The sequence below is a fragment of the Eimeria mitis genome, genomic scaffold (genome assembly GCF_000499745.2).
Source record: "Eimeria mitis Houghton genomic scaffold, Emh_scaff462, whole genome shotgun sequence".
In the NCBI taxonomy this organism is placed as follows: Eukaryota; Apicomplexa; class Conoidasida; order Eucoccidiorida; family Eimeriidae; genus Eimeria; species Eimeria mitis.
The window spans coordinates 9,748-10,631 of NW_013572927.1; the positions used below are offsets into that span (position 1 = coordinate 9,748).

Consider the following 884-nt stretch of genomic DNA (forward strand, 5'->3'; position numbering starts at 1 on the left):
CTGCTGCTGTTCTAGTTGTTGCTGCTGCAGCGTGAGCATGATTTGCAGTTCATGTTTCTGCATCGGTGTATCTATTGTATAAGTGTGCATTTTCGCGTATTTTTTTTGCATAAAATAATATTTTTTCTGTGTATAATATGATATAAATATAATTTTAATGTTTTTCATCTGAATAGGAGGAGAAAAAGCGGCAAGAAATGGAGAAAAAGAAAGCAAGTTCAGCTGTATGGACACCTGAAGAACTCTCGCTGCTCAGCAAAGCTCTGCAGAAGTTCCCGGGCGGCACCACACGCCGCTGGCAGCAGGTGGCGAGCTTTATTGGCTCGAAGACGCAGGAAGAGGTATATATATATTTATTTATTTATTTATTTTATTTATTTATTTATATTTATTTATATTTATTTATATTTGTGGGTTTCTATTGGATGCTAAACCGGGGTTGGGTGTAGATGCAGTGAAGAGAAGAGAAAATATATAAATAACAAAAACCCTAATTGCATGCAAAGGGGGTCAGCAAGGTTCTTATATACACAGGAAACGATGTTTCTGCTGCGCTTGCTGCTGCTGTTTTTGCTGCTGCTGCTGCTGCTGTTGCTGCTGCTGCTGCAGGTGGTGCAGAAAGCAAAGGAAATGTCCGTCAACCCCAACCTGAAAACAATGGGGACGAAAATCTCGCAAGTAAGAGAAGAGGATATACGAGGGTTTAGGGTTTAGGGTTTAGGGTTTCAAGTGGATTAGGGTTTAGGGTTTAGGGTTTGTGTTCGCTGGTATTCATCGCTTGCTGGCCGTTGCACTTGCTGCTGTTGCAGCTACATGCTGCTGGCAGGCTGTGCACAGGAGGTAGAGGTTGCTGCTGCTTTTGCTGCTGCTGCTGCTGCTGCTGC

At 42.8% G+C, this 884-nt stretch overlaps 1 protein-coding gene across 1 annotated transcript in view; it reads left to right on the top strand.

The window, feature by feature from the left end:
• The window catches only part of EMH_0013120 (DnaJ domain-containing protein, putative), a gene marked incomplete at both ends in the record, with an annotated part of 4,819 nt that overhangs the window by 1,912 nt on the left and 2,023 nt on the right, over nucleotides 1–884 (top strand). Inside the window, 2 exons of the mRNA XM_013499743.1 lie at nucleotides 177–341; nucleotides 610–678. Of these exons, the coding sequence (XP_013355197.1) occupies nucleotides 177–341; nucleotides 610–678 (234 nt within the window). The remainder of the gene's footprint in view (nucleotides 1–176; nucleotides 342–609; nucleotides 679–884) is intronic.